A 20,000-nucleotide genomic window follows, 5' to 3' on the forward strand; every position below is an offset into this window, starting at 1 on the left:
AAATCCATATCGCACCCTTTTTAAGTTGTAAGTCAAGTTCTTCAGGAAAAATACTGATTCTCCAGTTCAGGGAAAGGGTTACTGTGACACACAGTGATTAAATTAATCTACACTCATTGAACAATTTATTGAATACACCTAGATGAAACTAATGCAGTATAATACATCAGGACTGAATAAATCCTCCCTTCATGAGGATTATAATGTTCAGTTTTTATTGAATCTGTTTGAAAGAGGTGTTGATTTATTTTAATGGTCATTAGGAGGCTGTTATCTGTGGTGCTGTTGAACTGTACTGGGTTATACTGAGATCTGTTCCTAATATTTTTGTGTACCTTAATTCATATCAATGGGATAGACAAAATATTAGAAACACCTCTCTTTTGTGGTCCAGTATTTTCTGACCAGGTCTAGGGTCTATTATTATTACAATATCATAACACATCAGTCACATGGACATTAGATGATGATGATTACTTGATTGAATCAAATATTAAACTATTAATAAGATAACAATCACGTTTTGAGCGGCCACTGCAATAGTTGCTAGTAACCTTAAAAGCCCTGGATCCACCGTATGAAATTGAAGGATTTTTTAAAATGAGCGTCCGGTTGGGATTTTCAAAATAAATCTATACGGCTCTATAAATTACGGCTGTATCAGCACGACTTTGTACAATGGAAAGCAACACAGTGGGTTCTTAACAAAATAACCTATTTTAAATAAATTAGTATCTTTATCATTTTTTTGAGTCAATTTCAAAAACTTCAAGCTGTCCGTCGAGTAAAGACACAATTCTTTAATTTTGAAATCATTTACTGTCCGTTATATTTTTGGCCGACTGTATCCAACTTGATGCACAACTCTGGACCACAGCGCACAGCATCCAGGCCAGAGGGAGCTGATCAGCTGCAAGGTTACACAGGTGAGTAAATGGATATTTAGAAAAATGTTTCTTGTGAAACTAGGCCATTTAGGCGTTTCAGTCCAAGAGTCAGTGAAGGAAATATTAACGATAGTCTTATGAATCGTGATATTTTGAGGTGTGGTCTGCGAGGACGGTGATAATGTGACACCGACGACAATTTCTTTCGAAGGCTTCTTACGTTCGCAAATGATGCATTTTTTTTTTTTTTTTAGAAATGATCAAAGGTACGTTTGTCACTCGAACTATAATATTGCTGTTGCTATAATATTGCTCGTTGTAGCCTAATACTACTATCAACTAGTTAACCTAAACCATTTTCTTGTATTGGGTCCATGATGCACGCACAATGTTTGTGTATAACGCCACATAAAAATGAAAAACGATAGCATTTATTGCTATATGTCATGAATAGTGTTTCTAAAGGCGTACACATTCAGTGTGTGAGAGGAGGTGACAGATGCTCACACAGAGCTGTAGGCCGGACTCCAGCTGCATCATGGCGTCCTTAAACTGTGAAGGGCAGAGATGCAGCAGGGGGGATGCTGCGACATCGGCGATGCTCAGCTCTTCATGCTAGCTTGGGGCTTTGAAGACGCTTTTATAATCATATAAATCGCCATGACGTGCTATTAAGCAGCCTCATATTTAGGTAACGCTATTGCGTTTATGAGGTATTATTATAAAGGGTTGCATCCCTGGTCAATAAGCGCCACTGCCTTCCGTCTTTAGCTTCATCATCTTCATGTATATAACTACCGTAGCCTACATATGAGAAATGGATGGATATAAAACTTAAACCTGTCTATCTTTGTTAATATACGACTGTACTGTAGTATATACAGTATTTTCTGCTGTACAGTGATACAATCAGGACTTGATTAACCCGTTAGTTGACCCCCAAAACCCCCCTAGGACAGATGATTAGTGGTAATTTGATTCAACTAAGGCTACAACTAGCGATTATTTTCATAATCGATTGATCAAGTCAATTATTTTTCTGATCAATCCTAACACATTCACATTTGAGGAGCTGGAGCCAGAGAATTTTTTATTATTTTTTCCTTGATAAATGACTAAATTGTTAGAAATCTTGTCAATTAATTTTCTGCCCATAGACTAACCCAGTAATCAACTAAACGTTTCAGCATTAGATTAAATGTAAATTTATTTAGAAATACGCACCATGTTAGTAGCCTACGACAAAAACTGAAATAATAAAAATTTTAAAACAATGTTTGACTCGTCTCTATAAGACAGGGGCCTGTAAAAATACAGGAGCTGCTTTAGGGCCTTTACTAGGTCAGTTTACAATTTGTTTTAGTGCACAATTTCAAACAAATTTGCAATAAACAAAATCACACACTAATTGTAACAGAGTAAACATGGGGCTTTGAGGCCTGTGCCAGTCTGGGGCACTGGAGATATTGTCTTTTGATTTGTCAACCAAAACAAAATAAATAAATAAATTAACTATCTGGATAATCAATTTATCATTTCAGTTATTTTTCAAGCAAAATTTCAGGCATTTAGAATGTGAGGATTTGCTGCTGCTTTTTGTCATATATAACTCTGGGATTTGCTCTGTTAATCAAAGATTTAAAGACGTCACCATGGACTTTGCACCACTGAGGAATTACAAGGGGGAATTTTTCACTGTTTTCTGACATTTTATAGACAAAATGATTAATCGGTTAATCAAAAAAATAATTGGCAGATTGGTAATTTAGCATTTACTACTATACAAGACTGTATAGTACATTGTAATGAACTTTACAGTATAGTGGAGTATAGTATAGTCAAATAGTAATATAGTATAGTACAGTAACATAGTATGGAATAGTAGTATAGTATAGTAAACTATATTAGAGCATAGTATAGTATAATAGTGTAGTATAAAAGAGTAGAGTAGAGTAGAGTAGCATGAGGCAGAGAGAGATGAGGACAAAAATTGGACAATGTTATACAGGTCGCACTAACATCATTCATAATAGAAAAAACTGAATTCTAGCAGTTGTAAGACGGCTAAGCTGTTACTGACAGTTTTCAGGTGATTTGCCAAACTCATTGTAGATTTGTGAAATTCCTGTTTCCTTTGGAATATCTGGCACACGACTTTTGGGGGTCATCTTTGCAAATTTGGATATTATTCCAAACACTTGACTTTTTGGACATCTTGCTAGCATAGTTGCAACTTGTAAACCTGTCACGTGCTCACGTGTCACTGTCCCAGTGTCAGTCCTGGTAACATTAGATGAGAGCTGTGACGCACAAAACTATTCAATTCAATTCAGTTTTATTTATATAGCGCCAAATCATAACAGAGGTTATCTCAGGGCACTTTTTATGTAGCGCACATCTAGACTCTTTATAGTTATATTTGCAGAGACCCAACATTCCCCCATGAGCAAGCACTTGGCAACAGCAGCAAGAAAAAACTCCCTTATATAAGGTAGAAACCTTGAACAGAACCCGGCTCATGGTGGGTGGCCATCTGCCTTGACTGGCTGGGTTGAGAGAGAGAGAGAGAGGGAGAGCGAGGGAGAGGGAGTACAGTAGACGTATAACATAAAGATGTGTAACAATAATGAGACTAATAATAAAACTAATAATTATAATAATAGGATGAATAATAGTACTAATAAAACTAAATATAATAATAGATAATAATCATAATAATTGAAGCAGTGGGTGTTGAGCAGGATCATGGGGGCAGTAGGTGGTTTGCAGTTACAGATCCAGACTCTCTAGCACCAGGGGCAGAAATACCTGCAGAAAGCAACAGGAAGAGAGAGGAGAGAGACGACAAATCACAAAACAATAGGAGAGAGAAGAAGTCAAGTTAGTAATGAGCATTGATGCCATATGAATGCGTACAGATGGAGAGGAAGAGGAGGAGAGAGGAGCTTGGTGCATCATGGGAAGTCACCCAGCAGTATAGACCTATAGCAGCATATAGAGATGCATAAGGGGATGGTTCAAAACAAGCCTGAGCCAGCCCTAACTGTAAGCTTTATCAAAAAGGAAGGTTTTAAGCCTACTCTTAAACCTGGAGAGGGTGTCTGGCTCCCGGACCCAAAATGATAGATGGTTGCACAGTAGAGGAGCCTGATAACTGAAGGCTCTGCCTCCCATTCTACTTTTAATAATCCAAGCTAGAAGTAACAAAAGCAGTAGTCTCGGACTATAGCAGCATAACTCTGACTCACCTGAGCCAGCCTTAACTATAAGCTTTATCAAAGACGAAGGTTTTAAGCCTACTCTTAAACGTGGAGAGGGTGTCTGCCTCCCAGACCCAAACTGGAAGATGGTTCCACAGTAGAGGAGCCTGATAACTGAAGGTTCTGCCTCCTATTGTATTTTTGGAGAATGTAGGAATCACAAGCAAGCCTGCATTCTTGGAGCGCAGAATTGTAATGGGGTAGTAAGGAACTATGAGCTCTTTCAGATTATGATGGTGCCTTACCATTAAGGGCTTTGTAGGTGAGGAGGAGGAATTTAAATTCTATTCTGGATTTTACAGGGAGCCAACGCAGAGAAGCTAACAGAGGAGAAATGTGATCTCTTTTCCTAGTTCCTGTCAGTACTCGCGCTTCAGCAGTCTGGATCAGCTGGAGAGTATTTAAAGATTTGTTGGGACAGTTTGATAATAAGAAATTACAATAATACATCCTAGAAGTAACAAAAGCATGGACTAGTTTTTTCTGCATCTTTTTGAGAAAAGGATCTGCCTGATTTTTGTAATGTTACATAAGTGAAAAATGCAGTCCTTGAAGTTTGTTTTATGTGGGAGTATAAGGATGTATCCTGATCAAAGAGAACTCCAAGATTCCTAAAAGTGGTGCAGGAGGCCAGGGCAACGCCACCCAGAAACACCTTATCATTAGATAAGGTGTTTCTGAGGTGTTGGGGGCCAAGCACAATAACTTAAGTTTTGTCTGAGTTTTTCGCAGAAAGTTGCTGGTCATCCAGCTCTTTATGTCCTCAAAGCCTGCTTGAAGTTGAGCTAACTGATTGGTTTCACCAGGCTTCATTTACAAATACAATTGGGTATCATCAGCATAACAATGGAAGTTTTTGGAGTGTTTCCTAAAAATATTGCCTAAAGGAAGCATATATAAGGTGAAATGAAGTGGTCCAAGCACAGAACCTTCTGGAACTCCATGACTAACTTTTGAGTATATGGAGGATTTATTGTTAACATGCAGAAACTAAAATCGATCTGATAAATAGGACGTAAACCAACTTAGAGCGGTTCCTTTTATGCCAATTAAATGTTCCAGTGTCTGTAATAGGATATGATGGTCAATGGTATCAAATGCAGCACTAAGTTCTAACAAGACAAGTACAGAGACAAGTCCTTTGTCTGATGCAATTAGAAGCTCATTTGTAACTTTCACCAGTGCTGTCTCTGTGCTATGAATCATTCTAAATGTTGACTGAAAATCCTCAAATAAACTATTATTATGTAAAAAGTCACACAACTGGTTGGTGACAGCTTTCTCAAGGATCTTAGGGAGAAAGGGAAACTTATATATGGGTTACTGCTGTTTCTGCCTGTGTGTGAAGATAAGTCAGTGCCGGTTGAGGGCAGGAGGTGGTGAGTTTGTCTCTAATAGTTAGAATTTTAACATCAAAGAAGCTCATGAAATTGTCATTACTGAGAGCTATGGGAATACATGGATCAATGGAGCTGTGACTCTCTGTCAGTCTGGCTACATTACTGAAAAGAAACCTAAAGTTGTTAATATTATCCTTCATTAGAGATGAGTAATAAGCTGCTCTGGCATTACAAAGGGCCTTCCTATATGTTTTAAGACTATCATGCCAGGCTAAGTGGGATTCGTCCAGTTTGGTAGAACGCCATATCCCTAAGATTAAATGTCCTTGTCTGAGAATAACTAATAATAGTTCAGGTTGATGCATAATGAATAATATGTCGAATTACTATTTCTTATTTCGTGGGCTATTTGGGATTTTTGGGGTAATGCATATATCATAATAATAATAATAAAAAAAACCCAGCAATATTTGAATACTGATTTGGGCATTGATTACCATGGCAACGGTAGAATCTTCAAAGCTCGAGGCATTCAGGTCAGCCCTAAATAGTTTATGCATCTTTTTCTCCTATGTGCAGCATTTCTTCATTCTAGTTGAGCTGGAGTGTGGTGGTCATTATGGGAGAACTGTTCAGGAGTGAGGAGATGACCCTGGCCCAGCTCTTTCTCCAGTCAGAGGCAGCCTACTGCTGTGTCAGCGAACTGGGAGAATTGGGCATGGTCCAGTTTAGAGATGTAAGTACAAATGTTCTCAAGCTATGCTATTTCTTGGTTGTAGAACTTCTCTGATGGCAGAAATAATCTCCTTCATTAAATTAAAGCCAGTGAAAAAAGTGAGAGGTCAGACAGGACATGTGGTGTTACTTTTTTCCAGTCTTTCACTGACATTTTACATCACACATGTACCGTATAGGTGATAATGAATTAATTCACATATAGAAGTTTTCAGTTCATTTGCCGGGTATCAGTCACTTTGAGTTTTAGCCAAATACCATGATAATTATTGTCAAAATATTTTTTTCTTGTCTCTTTCCACTCGCAGCTCAACCCAGACGTAAACGTGTTTCAGCGCAAGTTTGTGAATGAAGTGAGGAGATGTGAGGAGATGGACAGGAAACTGAGTAAGTAATAGACAAACAAAAACTCAGGCCCAGACAAAGACACAGTGTAGCTAATAACTGGGATTAAGTCTAGGCTCAATTTCAGATCCCCTATTGCTCCTGTCAAATGAAGACCACATAAATGTAGTTCAGATATGTTTCTTCTTATGTTTCTGTTGAGTGTTGAGTAGTGGTAAACAGGCCGATTTTTCTTAATGCATTTTTCTTCATTGTTTCTGGAAAAATATGGTAATTTTTTAAAACATTTTCTTTTCTGAACAGGGTTTGTGGAGAAGGAGATCAAGAAAGCTAACATCCCAACTGTGGATACCGGAGAAAATCCAGAGGTGCCTTTTCCGAGGGACATGATCGATCTAGAGGTAATCAGTCATCAGTCAGTTCAGTTGAGACCTTTGTTGTCCCACAAATTCATAAACATAAAAAACATTAAAATAAAATTTATTATGTTGATAACATTTTTGATGCCTACAAAAATTGTCACAATTTTCACAGTTAATCCAGTGAGTGTCTGTTTTTTGTGATTGGCAGGCCACCTTTGAGAAGCTGGAGAATGAACTGAAGGAGATCAACACCAACCAGGAAGCCCTGAAGAAGAACTTTCTCGAGCTGACAGAGCTCAAACACATCCTCCGTCGTACACAGCAGTTCTTTGATGAGGTTTGCCTATTTCACCTTCTCAGACACAAACACCACACAGCCAGAAGCATACCAATGCAATCCTTTGCAATATTTGTTTTTTTTCTCTTAGAATGTTGACCATGAATCTCTGTGCCATCAGTGGACCTAGTTTATTGATAGTTGTATGTCAATTTTATTCCAGAGTCTAATTCCACAGAGTAGTACCACAAGCATTCAATCAAAAGAACATAATCATGTACAGTATATGCTTTAGGGAAGTAAGTAAATTAAGTGTTTGTAAATCATTCTATGACAGATGGAGGATCCCAACCTGCTGGAGGAGTCATCAGCCCTGATGGAGGGCAGTGAGGGGGGCCGCGGGGCCCCGCTCAGACTGGGGTAAAGCATCAGGGCTGAATAATATTCTCTAATAAACACAGTTCTATTGTTCTGGCAAATATTATAATATTCACAAAATGGCAACACCTGAAATGTAAACTGTATTTTGAAACTGCATTAGTGACCATGTCCTTGACTAAAGAAATGTTTAATCATAAGATGTTTTTGACTAATCAAGTGGCTGATTGTACTGAAAATTTAAATTAACTCAAAGTTTATTGCAGATTAATCCAGTCAGACAATCAGATAACAGCATTCTTCATCAGAATGGTTAGAAAGATGATATAACCGCATAAAAACTCTACACAGCTGAAGTATTTTTTTAATACTGTTGTGATGTCAAAAAGGCAATTATTTTCCAGTGACAAGTATTTTCTAATGACAATTGGCTTGAGAACAAGCTAATTGTCATTACTAATAAACATAATGACAAAATGACTAATCAACTCATAATTTCTTTGTTGACCAAACCCCGTCGAACATTTATTCAGCTAATTTATATAAGAGAGGACAGCTCTAGAGGCTAACTGAAAAATGAGAGTTAAAGCAATCTTTGGACACATGATAAAAAAATATAATATTTCAAGACTTCTGGGCTCTGAAAATGAGCTGAGCTGGTCGAAGTTTGGTGTTGCCATACTAGTTATTAGGTATCCATGTAAGCTAGTTAGCTTTTTTGCCACTCAAAAGGCTTGCTAAGTACTGTATTCTGTTTTATTATGTACTATCTTGTCTGAGCTCTTCTATGTTTTGTCTGTACAGGTTTGTGGCTGGAGTGATCAGCCGGGAGAGGATTCCCACCTTTGAGAGAATGCTGTGGAGGGTGTGTCGTGGTAACGTCTTCTTAAGGAAGGCAGAGATCGAAGACCCTCTGGAGGACCCCACCACGGTCAGAACACATAACTTAAATGGAATCCTTCAGGGTAGTAAAGAGAGAACGATTATAACACCATGCACTCAAAGTACAAAACAGCATACAAAAATCTACGAACCTGGCTAATTTGAATATATATATTGGAACCAAGTAACAAATAACACTCTCCTGTATGTAGGTATACAGTCTAAGTGTTTTCTAATACCTTCTCTTTCCAACAGGGAGACCAAGTCCACAAATCAGTATTTATCATCTTCTTCCAAGGCGATCAGCTGAAGAACAGGGTGAAGAAGATCTGTGAAGGGTGGGTGTCACATACAGTACAGAGCCATTCCTTCTTCCTGGCTCTACTTAATGCTATTGATAGTCATCATTTTAGAAGCCTAGAATATGTTTAAATTGAATATTGCATTGCCATGTTTTTAAGGTAAGTGCATTTTGAGACTATCCAAAAATATAGGATAGAGCCTATATAAGAAGAAGGAGGAAATTAAAAGTGATAAAAGAGACAAAGACATACAGAATACTGACATGCAGCTTTTTACACATGAACCCATAACTCTTCTCCTGCCTGTCTTATCCCTTGTGTTGTGCCACAAATGTACAGACCCCATAAGTGTTATGAACAGAAGCACGTAATTGGTTGCCAAACCGGCCAGTTGGGGTTTGGACGCATGTAATAATGGTTCTATTAGTTTTAATTGAATAATGAATCCACACGCTCAAACTCAGTTTGTATAGATGGGTGCTGAATCCTCAGAGGCAACAATCAAAAATCAGATGTAGGACAGCACTCCACTTAGATTGGTTATTCATGCATTGCACAGACTTTCAGGCAGCTGCCCTTCCTCAGTGTGCAAACTGGCAACAGTGTTACAACCAAGCACAGGGGAGCTGTATAAAATGATCAAGCACAACAGTGTAGCCAACAGGATACTTGGACAGTCCTCCTGGATGTCTTATTGTTTTAGGCATGGGATCATTACTGGAACCTACAGTATTTCTCGTTATGTGGATTACCACATTAAGAACTTGGTTCCCACTTCACCCTCTTACCTGAGGGGTACCATGGACTTTTTGAATAAACTGAAGAATTTTATTGTTGATCATCTGTTATGCACAATCTATGTAACTAATCCGTATCCTGGTATACCTCATATACATGGGTTAGAGGCTATCAGATACTTTTAGGATCACAGACATGTATCACATCCTATTACTGACTTTCTGCTTGAGTTATCTAATGAAATCGTCACAAAAAAATGTTTTTGGTTCGAAATGAATTTTATTTGTTGCAGCCCCAAATTATGTAAACCCTTTTATGCCTCAGCACGTGCGACAGCCATGGCTGGTGGGATTCATTTTTCAGGTTGTCTGTCTGCATTCCATTCTTGGATATATCTCAGGAACTCCTTGAGGGAATTTCTTCAAATTCGACACAAACGTTCAGTTGGACTCAAGGATGAACTGATTAAAATTTGGTGTTCAAAGGTCAAGGTCACTGTGACTTCACAAAACACGTTTTTGCCCATAACCAAAGAATTAATTTGCTAATTATGACGAAATACACTTAACACCTTTTATTAAATTCCTCCAAAGTCTTCACTACAAATATTATATGAGGCTGGACAGACATGGATGTAAACTGCAGCTTTACTGGTTGGTGGAGGCATACAACCGCAAGGCGGTAATTCTAGTTATGTGTAAATTTAAGTTTGATTACATTCCTAATAACAATCCATTTTGTAAATACATTAAATCCTATGGGCAATATATACAGATGGTTGATAGTTTAAAGGAAGAACTTGAAAAATTAGTGGAGGAACAGGATGACAATGCCCCAATCCGTAGGGCACGAAGGGTCACTAAATGGTTTGATGAGTGTGAAAATTATGGGGATCATATGCTGTGGCCTTCACAGTCCCCAGATCTAAACCCAATTGAACAACTATAGGAGATTTAGGACTGACATGTTAGACAGCGCTCTCCACCATCATCAAAACCCCAAATGAGGGAACATCTTTTGGAAGAATGGTCTTCATCCCTCCAGCAGAGTCCAGAGACTCGTAGAATCTATGGGAAGGAACACTGAAGCTGTTCTGGTGGCTTGTGGTGGCCCAGCACCTTACTAAGACACTTTATGTTGTTTTTTTCCTTTAATTGGTCACTCGTCTGTAGATGGTTTGTTTTTTATTTGGGGAGAAAATATGGACACTTTGAAGAGTTTTGAGTGTATTTGAATTCCACATTATAGTCCGTTAAATACACTCTTAATTACAGTTTAGAAAACATCACCTTTTAGATGTATGGATTGAAAAGAAAGAAGGTTTTTACACACTCGTGTGTTTAAGAGGGAGACCAACCACAACACGTTACATAATGACTTGTTATCACCCTCTAGTTTTGAATAGAAGTCTATGTTAAAGTCAAGTACAACAATATAGACATATATCTGACACAGATGATTCTTTTCAACCACAACACGTTACATAATGACATGTTATCACCCTCTAGTTTTGAATAGAAGTCTATGTTACAGTCAAGTACAACAATACAGACATATATCTGACACAGATGATTCTTTTGTGACACAGGGTAAAGATTTGTGTGGATGCTTTAAGGCACGCTGTTATAGCCAACATCCTGTTGGGTAAAACTTTTAACAAAATGAAACACATTAATCGTGATGAACTTCTGGCTCTTATGCCTAGTAAGGGACTGACACCATATGTAAGTTTTGTGTATACGTATAGCCCTATGTCCAAGTCTGTTAAAGATGTGGCTCACCTAGTAGCTACTGCCACAGGAGGGCATCTAGTATAAGTATAAGACTATCTGGTTAAATCTTGTACGCCAATAACACCCACACATTTTTGGCCAACATGCCCAGTGGTAATTTTTTTGTTCATAATTGTGTACAGTCTAACGTTCTGATCAGAGGTAGTAAGTTCAATTATCCTTCAAGTGGGTTGAACATTTTTGTTAAAGGCAGAGTCACATGTAACACCACTTTTGTTGCTTATTTAAAATGTCCACGTGATTTATTTTATATTAACATAACAAGATGAAATCTTGAAAACTTGAATTTGTGAAGATAAATATTGCATTAGGGATCATGATTAGAAATTTCCTATAGCCAGACATTTCAGTGCTTGTAATTATATAGTTAATGCCCTTTGCTTTATGGGCATTTAGGTTGTTGAGGTTGGTGTGATCAGGAAAAGAAATTACTACAAAGAGAGTGTTTTTGGTTTCATTATCTGGATGCTTTAACGCCATCTGACTTGACTGAAGACTTCACATAATCCTACTTTTTGTAGTGTGATTTTTGTGATATGAATTAATGTTTCGTGTTGTTTTTTGTTGCAAGTTTCTTCTTTTTAATTTAGTTGAGGATAAGAGTGAGAGCACGGAATCTTTCTTTCATCTGCCTATAACTTCAGTGGATCCGTAGACATGCTGCCATCATAGGCTGTAGAAAACAATGGACAAGTCTGGACTTCATTTTGTGTGCTGCATTTCTGGCAGTTCCTGAACCCAGAAAATGTAAATTTTAGCAAAGAGGTTTGAGCCTGGGTGCTGCTAAGGTTGGACGGCCAAGCAGTAACCTTTACAATTGAGGGTGATATTCTGAGTCTACTGTCAGTCAAGCAAATAGAAAGTGAAATATTTTGAGAGACATGTTTGTGAAGAGTATTAAGTGCACCATGCATTTTATTGGAGCTAATATCAAATGGCATTTTACAGAACTGCAGGCCATGACACTGTACCATTGATTTATCTCTGGTGGTTGTTGCTTGGCCGTTATATCACCATGCAGGATTATATATTAGAAATTTATAGCAGAAAGCATGTGTTTCAAAGTGGGGATGCTGTGAGTTGACTCTGTTGGTGGGTGTATTTTTCAGGTTCCGTGCCTCTCTCTACCCATGTCCGGAGACCCCACAGGAGAGGAAGGAGATGCTGGCTGGAGTCAATAGCCGCATTGACGACCTCCAGATGGTACGTTTGTCACTAATGGATCTTTACCTCCCATTACTGGCATTACTGTATCAAAAACAAACAAATAAGTGTTACATTTGATGATGTGTTAGAAACATAAATAAACTAGAGGCTGACTGATATATCAGTTGGCCGATTTTATCGTCCGATATTTGCCTATCACAGATATATCGGTATCGGCATATATCTTGTCCGATATGCGCTGATATGTCTGCATTATATGAAAAGATAACGCAAACAAAGATACTTGGGGTTAATTAGAAAAGGTGTCATTACATAGTTGTCCAGCATAGCATGCTCTGACTCCATTGTTTACAATACTCTCTGCAGCACATGTAGCAGAGTATGCATTACAGCTGAGCAGGCGGTGGTTTGGAATCAAGCGATGTCTTCACAGTACGTTGCTAACTAGTTTTTTAGATACACTGCCGGAATGTTAATAAACAATGACCCTATCATTTTCTCTTTTCAATATAACTAACTATCGGTATCAGCCACAAAAATCCAGTATCAGTCGGGCTCTAAAATTAAACTGAAAAGTAATGGTTTTTGAAAATAAATATAAAGTAGAGGGAGGGTAGTTGACCTTGGAGTCTACTTATTGTTTAAGCCACATTAACATTAATTGAATAATTCTTTCAAAGCGTCTTTGTAGTCTTTGTTACACTGTTGCCCACTTAACAACCAGAAAGCACGGCAGGATGTCTTTGTTAAGGCTCCTGCTCAGTTTTCTTTGATAAAATTTATTTCCAATCAAATTACAAAAGCCCTCATAGTGTAGGCGGGTGTTTTCTTGTGCATAAGTTCTTATCTGGGAAAGACCTTTGTCCTGGCTCATAGTCTTGTGGTTCCCCAAAGTTTTGCCCTTATTAAGCCTGGAAAAAAACCTTGGTTCTGCTTGAGAAGGGCTGCTCTAGCCTCAGACTGCCAACCACATACAATGTATTACACTCTACTACAATAGAGCATTTTAGTCAGGTTTACATACAAAGTCGAATTTTGTGCATAAACATGGCCTGAGTCTGAGAGCCAGTGCAGTAAGATCAGTTTACTTGTATCATAGTCTGATACATTGCACAGTGCAAGTGCACATTCTAAACATCCAGCTGACACTCTGATCCAGAGAGGAGATCACATGTGTGTAGCCATGTAACTGAAAAATTTGTGGATCACAAATTATTATTAAAACACATGTAACAATTACTAGAGAGGTCAAAGGTCAGTGTCACAGAATGATGAAAAAACATGCTGTAAGCATTGCTGTGTCCTGAGAATTAAAATGTAAAGTCTATAGAAGCTCAGTGGGGCCATAGGTGTATTTACTTTTTATGAATTTTTGATCCTGGAATAATTATTTTGTGACAGTGGCCCAACCCATACGTCTTCTAGATTAAATATATTGATGGTTCTGATATTATCAGCAGTATGAGCTCTGCTCACTGCAATGCAGAGGCACAGTGTAGTGTCAATTTCACCAAGTTGCACCAGGTAGATGGTCTTGTTTTTCAGCTAGGAAATTTGAAAAATAAAACAACCAAAAAAAACTGTAGCAATACTGTCTTCTTATGTCCAAGTTTTCCCGGGGTTGTCATGTGCCGGGGTTGTCATCTCGTCATGATAGAGATTTGAATCACTTCACTATTATATTAGAAGTGATATTGTTCATGTCCTATGAAAAAAACAACTGAAACACAGAGAATAAAAAAATAGTGCTTTCCTCAGACCTGCTTTCAGGTTTGTCACATAGCTATAATGCCATTGGTTGTGTTTGGAAATGTGACTGACAAACAAGGTCATAGTTGTCTTGACATTTCATTATTGACCTTGGATACAGAAGTAAAATAATTTCAACTCAAGGTCCTCTTACTTGCCTGTTCTATAGTTTTGATCATACCACATCAGCATATGGAGCTGGAGTTGGCTCACTAGTCACGGAACTGATCTCGTAAGCGTTTTTAAGTTTGTTTGACTTTTACAAGGAACACAACTGAGACATGACAAAAACAACAACAACAACAACTTTTACGACAACTACTAAAACTTTCCAGTGTTAGAAAAATGTACAGTTCACAACATTGTACAGTAGTGGTACAATGTTTAATGCCCTACGAGTTCAGCATGTAATATCAATGTTATATACCTAAAGACTTACCATCATTGCACCTCACCTCAGGGCAGCCAGTAGAACTGTCAGAACTGTTGGCTGGACAGGATCTACAGTCTGAAACAAATCTGCTACTGTAGGTGCTGAACCAAACAGAGGACCACCGTCAGCGCGTTCTGCAGGCCGCCTCCAAGACCATGCGGGTGTGGTTCATCAAGGTGAGGAAGATGAAGGCCATTTACCACACTCTCAACCTCTGTAACATCGATGTCACCCAGAAGTGTCTGATTGCTGAGGTGTGGTGCCCCGTCTCAGACCTGGACTCAATCCAGTTTGCTCTGCGCAGAGGGACGGTGAGTTAGTTGGTTTTTTGTTATTTTTCTGGGTGTTTTTTTTGTTTTGTTTTTTTTTGTTTATTTACATCTCTTACATCTTATACTTTTATTTTGGCTGTATTATTCCAGCAGCTCTCCATGGCTCTGTTTCCTGTTGTTTTGAGCTGTGACTCCACACTCCTATGAAATCCTATGATACAGTTACAGTGTATACTTTGGCTTTTCTTATTCTGTGATGAAAAAAAGAAAACATTGTAGTGATTGAATGTACAGTAGCAGTTCATACAGGACACTGATGCCAATAACATGGAATAGGTTGCTGCTGGAGAATTATGAGCATATAGTACAGCCAATCGTACTGAGTCTCTACTAAAGTTTAGATGTGTAAAGTTTAACATTTTGTGTAAGAAAAAAAAATTATAATGATACTATAGCTATGCTGTTTTTCAAAAGAGAATAAAACTGTATTTGCACATTTATATGGAAACAGCATCTACTGTAAGCCTCGATCCTCTGAGTGGCTGATGTATTCTACTCAGAAACTGGAGGCTGGTCGGCTTAGCTTTTCTAACCTTAGCACTGATGTTACTTTTTGTTCATATTTTTTCAACAACTGCTGAGTCATTGACAGCTCCTGTACACTGACTGCAGTGTTTGTCCTGCAGTAAAAAAAAGAATAGCTCTAGTTAGCATTAGCTGTCTTTCTTCACAGACGTGGTGATGGCAAATGAACAGACTGTGAAAACTCACAGCAACAGGGAGTCCAGTGACCTCAGTGTTCATGTGTTCCCCAATGATTTAGATCACAGAATAACTTACTTAGTCTCTGAGTAACATAGGCTGAGGTGACAGATGGAGTTAAGCAACTGTATAATGTTGTTTTTTGACATCACGTAACGTAAAATCGTGACGTTATGTAGAGGTCTCTGTAAGTCATCCAGTCTTACAACTACAGCATGGACAGTATGTGACTGATATGTGAGGCTTTATTTGCCAGGAGAGGAGTGGCTCGACGGTGCCATCCATCCTCAACAGGATGCAGACCAAGCAGACTCCACCTACCTTCAACAAGACCAACAAATTCACATCGGGCTTCCAGAACATTGTTGATGCCTACGGCATCGGGAACTACCGGGAGATAAATCCAGGTTATACAGGAATTCATTTGTCTATATTTAAATTCATTACTCATCACATGATTGCGTATTTGAATTAACGATCCAAAAAACTTGTAATAGTGCAGCGGAAAATTCCATAGTAAAGTCTTAGTTTAGGGACACAATACAATTATGCTTTTTGAAATCTCTAAAGTGGCTCCTGTGTGAAATTGGATGCACTGTCATCTGCAGTTTAGTTCAGTGTAGTTTCTCAAGACATTTAGATCTGTGTTGTGGGTTCACCTCTTTAGTTATTTTTAGGCTGTTGTGTTGTTGTAATGGAGTACCTTAAATTCTAAATTAAATGCCAGAGATTCAACACATGAAAAGAGGTGTCCTTGATCCGAAAAAACATTTTCAGTTCCTTGCAGCTTTCAAAACAGTCATTACTGATTATTACTGATGTTACAGCCTTGTTGTGTCATGGTTTATTCCTGTGTGTTGCCTATTATAGCTCCCTATACTATCATTACTTTCCCTTTCCTGTTTGCGGTGATGTTTGGTGACATGGGTCATGGTGTGCTGATGACATGTGCTGCCCTCTACCTGGTGATCCGAGAGAGTCGCCTCCTTGCCCAGAAGAGTGACAATGAGGTACAGTAAGACATAAAAAAGTAATACAGTAATAAAAAGATTCACAGTTTCATGTCACGGTACACATACTGGAAGCATAAAACACATGAAACAAGTTGTTATGTGTCTCTTAGATGTTTAACATGGTGTTTGCTGGTCGCTACATCATCCTTCTGATGGGGATCTTCTCCATCTACACTGGCATCATTTACAACGACTGCTTCTCAAAGTCGTTGAACATGTTCGGCTCTGGATGGAGCGTCAGGCCCATGTTTGGCCCCAAAGGAGCTAACTGGTCGTAAGTCAGCCAACTCTGCTTCGACTGATACTGTCTGAGATGTTGGACATCCTAGATTATATTCTTCAAATTAAACTAGTAATATATTTTGCAGTTTCTGTATCACCAATGAAAAGATGAAGTAGAACACCATGCTTAATGTTTGTAAAATGCATGGCATGACATTTTTCAAAAACTATCAAAGAAATAGTTCAGCATTTTGGGAAATATGGATATTCGCAGAGGGAAGTGAGAAGATGGTTATTAATCTTATGTCTGTGTGTTAAGTACAGGTTTTTAAACCTTGTCTTACATTAAGACACTGGACAGTGCAAAAATACAACTATTATACAACAACTAAAGCACAGATAAGAAGTTGTATCTGTTTGCTAAATGCTTTTCCAGCATGTTTGTTACATGCTAGACCTATTTCTTGGTCAACAACAACTAGATGCAGTGAGTTCCTGAAGTCTTGTCATCACAGTTAGGCTGCCAGATTTGGTGCCATTGTTCCTGTACAGACACCTCAACTAAAACCTGTACTTACTGACTTGCTCACTAACCTGCGTCATAATTAGAGACACTGTATAGTGGAACTGGGTGGAAGGATAAACTGTTGTTTGAGCAGAAATAATGCACAGTTTTGCATATTCAGTTGACCTGCTATGCTCTGTCTAAAAGACTATATGAGCTACGCTAGCAGCTAATTTGAATTAATTATTTGGGAGTGTACATTGAACACTGTCTCCAAATTTTCCAGCTCTGCTGTATTTGATTGAGTCATGTTCTTAAATGTATTGTTTTTGCCTCTAAAACACACAGCATGTGAATAATCTACTTAATTTCAGTAACATTAATTAATTTCTCCTGATCTGTCCTAGATTTGAGACACTTGATGGAAATGCAGTTCTACAGTTAGACCCAGCTGTTCCTGGTGTGTTCAACGGGCCTTATCCACTTGGAATCGACCCGGTAAAACCCGGCACACTCACTAAAACAACAAAAATAAGTAGCTGGCAGATATTTCTCTGGTTAGAACCACACTGAAAAATGTACCTCTGTCATTTAAACTTAAGGGATAAGGTTAACAACATTCTATATTTTTCTTACTGTCAACAAGTGTCAAGAAAAGACCCAAACCAACAATCAGTGTATCCATTAATAAGTACTGAACCGATGGGCTTGTGTCAGAGTGGCAAAAATAACAAACATTAAGGAACAAATAATCCAGAATATAAGTAAACTGTTTCTAGCATGTTAGTGGCTATATTAGAGTATCCTAATGGAAATAAACAGGAATAAAAAGGAACTGTGAGGTCGCTTTGGCTGGGTCTCAAAGATTTGACCCTGTTGTGTGGTTTCTGCAGATCTGGAATGTTGCCACCAACAAGCTGACTTTCCTCAACTCATTCAAGATGAAGATGTCTGTGATCCTGGGTGTCATCCACATGCTATTTGGAGTGTCTCTCAGTCTCTTCAACCACCTGTAAGTCCTGCACTCAAGGCTAATATCAAATATTGACACATTACAGTAATTTATTACATGTATTAGTAATTAATAAGGATGAAACATTTACCTGAATTCAAAACAGTCTCCATATTGTATTACAGAGACATGTTGATGAGGTTTGTCAGGATGCAGCTCTTCTGGTTGATAGTGCCAGTGCTATCTAACTTTTCACTGCAGGCCAAAATCAGCAAAGTAAACCTTCTCAGTAAATTCCATAGTAGAAGCTCCGTCACTGACAAGAAAAGTTAGTTTGAAAATTGATTTTTCTGTGTTGTTCATTGACTTCACTGCACTGCAGGTACTTCAAAAAGCCACTGAACATCTTTCTGGGGTTCATCCCAGAGATCGTCTTCATGTCGAGCTTGTTTGGCTACCTCGTCCTGTTGGTCTTTTACAAGTGGACAGCTTATGATGCCTACACCTCCAAGGATGCTCCCAGCCTGCTCATCCACTTCATCAACATGTGTCTCTTCAACTACAATGACCCCACCAACAAGCCCCTCTACAGGGGACAGGTGCTCCCTCCCCCATCCACCCCTCTGCTTCTCCAAGCTTCCTGCCCCTCTTCCTTGCGCTAATATGGTTGAACACTGGTAGAGAAGTGCACAGTAGCTCATAGCTGTCAAACCCACAATAATAATCACATATAATCTATTTTCTTGTGGTTTACCTTCTTCCAGAGATGTCAGAGGTCAAGCTCAGCTACAGAACAGCGTGACTAGATCTGGCAGGGATTTTGTTTATTGATACTTTAGGATACTTCTGTAAAAGTTATTCTAGCTCACATAAGGCTTGAACTCAGGCCAGTTAAAGGAGAGTCTTTCAAACTACTGTAGTACCTTTTACTCTACTAGTCAGACCTACAGTGCAGTCATAAACTATTAGGACAGTAATATGGTTTTCATAGTTTTGACTCTACTCCAGCACAATGGATGTGAAATGAATTTTTAAAACATTTTGGCGATTATTTTTGCATAAGTTTTCCATTGAGCTTAGCAGGTGAGAGTATGGGTGATATGGCAAAAATGATACCAGATTTTTTTTACCATGCTGTGAAGGACGCAGTTCCAAATAGGGCTAGTAGCCTAGCCCTAGAGGCAGGTTTTCGCATGCATTATCTTTGTGCCACTTTTGGGTGCTAAGCCAGCATCTGGTTAAATGGGGCTGACAGTATACAAAATATCACCTTGCTACCAGTAGCATGTTACTGTGTTTATCCACAAAAGCTCTTAATGTTTAAGGTTGTTCTGTCAATTTCTGTGCCGACAGCTTACAGTATGTCTGTTTGCCTTACTGTATTGATCAGATGCATTGCTCATCAAGCAGTGCATCTGATCAACAGTCTAGCAAGGTTTCTCATTATAATATCAAGGGGATGTTTCTCTCATGTTTACCATTTATATTGTTTCTATCTCCCCGCCATTGTCAAGACATTGTTTTTTTCTCAACTGAAGCAATAACAGCCATTGTAAAGGAAATCGGAACAAAGCAGAATGTGAAAGTCAGCCAAGAGGTCGAGAGGACCACATCCACCCAGTCCCG

General features: G+C 38.5%; 1 protein-coding gene across 1 annotated transcript in view; it reads left to right on the top strand.

Annotated features, from left to right (window-relative positions):
- The first annotated feature begins 885 nt into the window (after positions 1-885).
- Positions 886-20,000, top strand: part of atp6v0a1b (ATPase H+ transporting V0 subunit a1b) — a 35,127-nt gene continuing 16,012 nt past the window's right edge. The window contains exons 1-16 of the mRNA XM_040135166.1: positions 886-926; positions 6,067-6,223; positions 6,531-6,609; positions 6,871-6,968; positions 7,138-7,266; positions 7,544-7,626; positions 8,389-8,515; positions 8,722-8,804; positions 12,409-12,502; positions 14,747-14,959; positions 15,939-16,089; positions 16,553-16,692; positions 16,806-16,969; positions 17,830-17,920; positions 18,316-18,434; positions 18,757-18,973. Coding sequence (XP_039991100.1) covers positions 6,107-6,223; positions 6,531-6,609; positions 6,871-6,968; positions 7,138-7,266; positions 7,544-7,626; positions 8,389-8,515; positions 8,722-8,804; positions 12,409-12,502; positions 14,747-14,959; positions 15,939-16,089; positions 16,553-16,692; positions 16,806-16,969; positions 17,830-17,920; positions 18,316-18,434; positions 18,757-18,973 — 1,905 coding nt within the window. The 5' untranslated portion in view covers positions 886-926; positions 6,067-6,106. The remainder of the gene's footprint in view (positions 927-6,066; positions 6,224-6,530; positions 6,610-6,870; positions 6,969-7,137; positions 7,267-7,543; positions 7,627-8,388; positions 8,516-8,721; positions 8,805-12,408; positions 12,503-14,746; positions 14,960-15,938; positions 16,090-16,552; positions 16,693-16,805; positions 16,970-17,829; positions 17,921-18,315; positions 18,435-18,756; positions 18,974-20,000) is intronic.

The sequence above is a fragment of the Xiphias gladius genome, chromosome 9 (genome assembly GCF_016859285.1).
Source record: "Xiphias gladius isolate SHS-SW01 ecotype Sanya breed wild chromosome 9, ASM1685928v1, whole genome shotgun sequence".
In the NCBI taxonomy this organism is placed as follows: Eukaryota; Metazoa; Chordata; class Actinopteri; order Istiophoriformes; family Xiphiidae; genus Xiphias; species Xiphias gladius.